At 60.2% G+C, this 1103-nt stretch overlaps 1 protein-coding gene across 1 annotated transcript; it reads right to left on the reverse strand.

Moving 5' to 3' along the window:
* Positions 1 to 473: 473 nt before the first annotated feature.
* On the reverse strand, positions 474 to 938 carry EMIHUDRAFT_78869 (hypothetical protein; the record flags this gene model as incomplete). Its single annotated transcript, XM_005792842.1, has 1 exon — positions 474 to 938. A coding segment is annotated over one exon (465 nt), but the record flags the coding sequence as incomplete, so codon positions are not given.
* Between the last annotated feature and the right edge of the window lie 165 nt (positions 939 to 1103).

A 1103-nucleotide genomic window follows, 5' to 3' on the forward strand; every position in this document is an offset into this window, starting at 1 on the left:
GGGCGGATATGTGGGGGCTAGAAACGGATACTTCTCATCCAGGGTGGTTTTGTGGGCGGAACCAAGCCAATTTAGTTGAGCTCGTTCATGGGGGACGATTTGGGGGAGACCGGGGGGAGATGTGGGGGAGATCTCGGGGAGATGTGGGGGAGATATGGGGAGATATGGGGAGTGATTAGGTCTCTTGATCATGATTGGCACCTATCCATGGGAGATGTGGGGAGATGTGGGGAGATGCGGGGAGATGTGGGGCGATTGTTCGGCACTTGTCGCGCGTCGTCTCGCGGATGCCTACGTAAAAATGTACGCCGGCCTCAGGGCGGGGGGTATGGGGAGATATGGGGAGATATTGGGAGATATGGGGAGATATGGGGAGATATGGGCAGCCTACACCGGCCTCAGGGCGGGAGGACGGTGTTCTGCAGAGCATTCAGAGCGCGGTGTGAAGAGGGGAGATACTCCGCGTCTAGGCCTCAAGAGATGGGGGAGATGTGGGGAGATATGGGGAGATACTCCGCGTCTAGGCCTCGAGAGATGGGGGAGATGTGGGGAGATGTGGGGAGATGCTCCGCGTCTAGGCCTCGAGAGATGGGGGAGATGTGGGGAGATGTGGGGAGATACTCCGCGTCTAGGCCTCGAGAGATGGGGGAGATGTGGGGAGATGTGGGGAGATGCTCCGCGTCTAGGCCTCGAGATATGGGGGAGATGTGGGGAGATGTGGGGAGATGCTCCGCGTCTAGGCCTCGAGATATGGGGGAGATGTGGGGAGATGTGGGGAGATGCTCCGCGTCTAGGCCTCGAGAGATGGGGGAGATGTGGGGAGATGGGGGGAGATACTCCGCGTCTAGGCCTCGAGAGATGGGGGAGATGTGGGGAGATATGGGGAGATACTCCGCGTCTAGGCCTCGAGAGATGGGGGAGACGTGGGGAGATGTGGGGAGATACTCCGCGTCTAGGCCTCGAGAGATGGGGGAGATGTGGGGAGGTATGGGGAGGCACTCCGCGTCTAGGCCTCGAGAGATGGGGGAGACGTGGGGAGATGTGGGGAGATACTCCGCGTCTAGGCCTCGAGAGATGGGGGAGATGGGGGGAGATATGGGGAG

Source organism: Emiliania huxleyi (genome assembly GCF_000372725.1).
Source record: "Emiliania huxleyi CCMP1516 unplaced genomic scaffold EMIHUscaffold_10421, whole genome shotgun sequence".
Taxonomy (NCBI): Eukaryota; Haptophyta; order Isochrysidales; family Noelaerhabdaceae; genus Emiliania; species Emiliania huxleyi.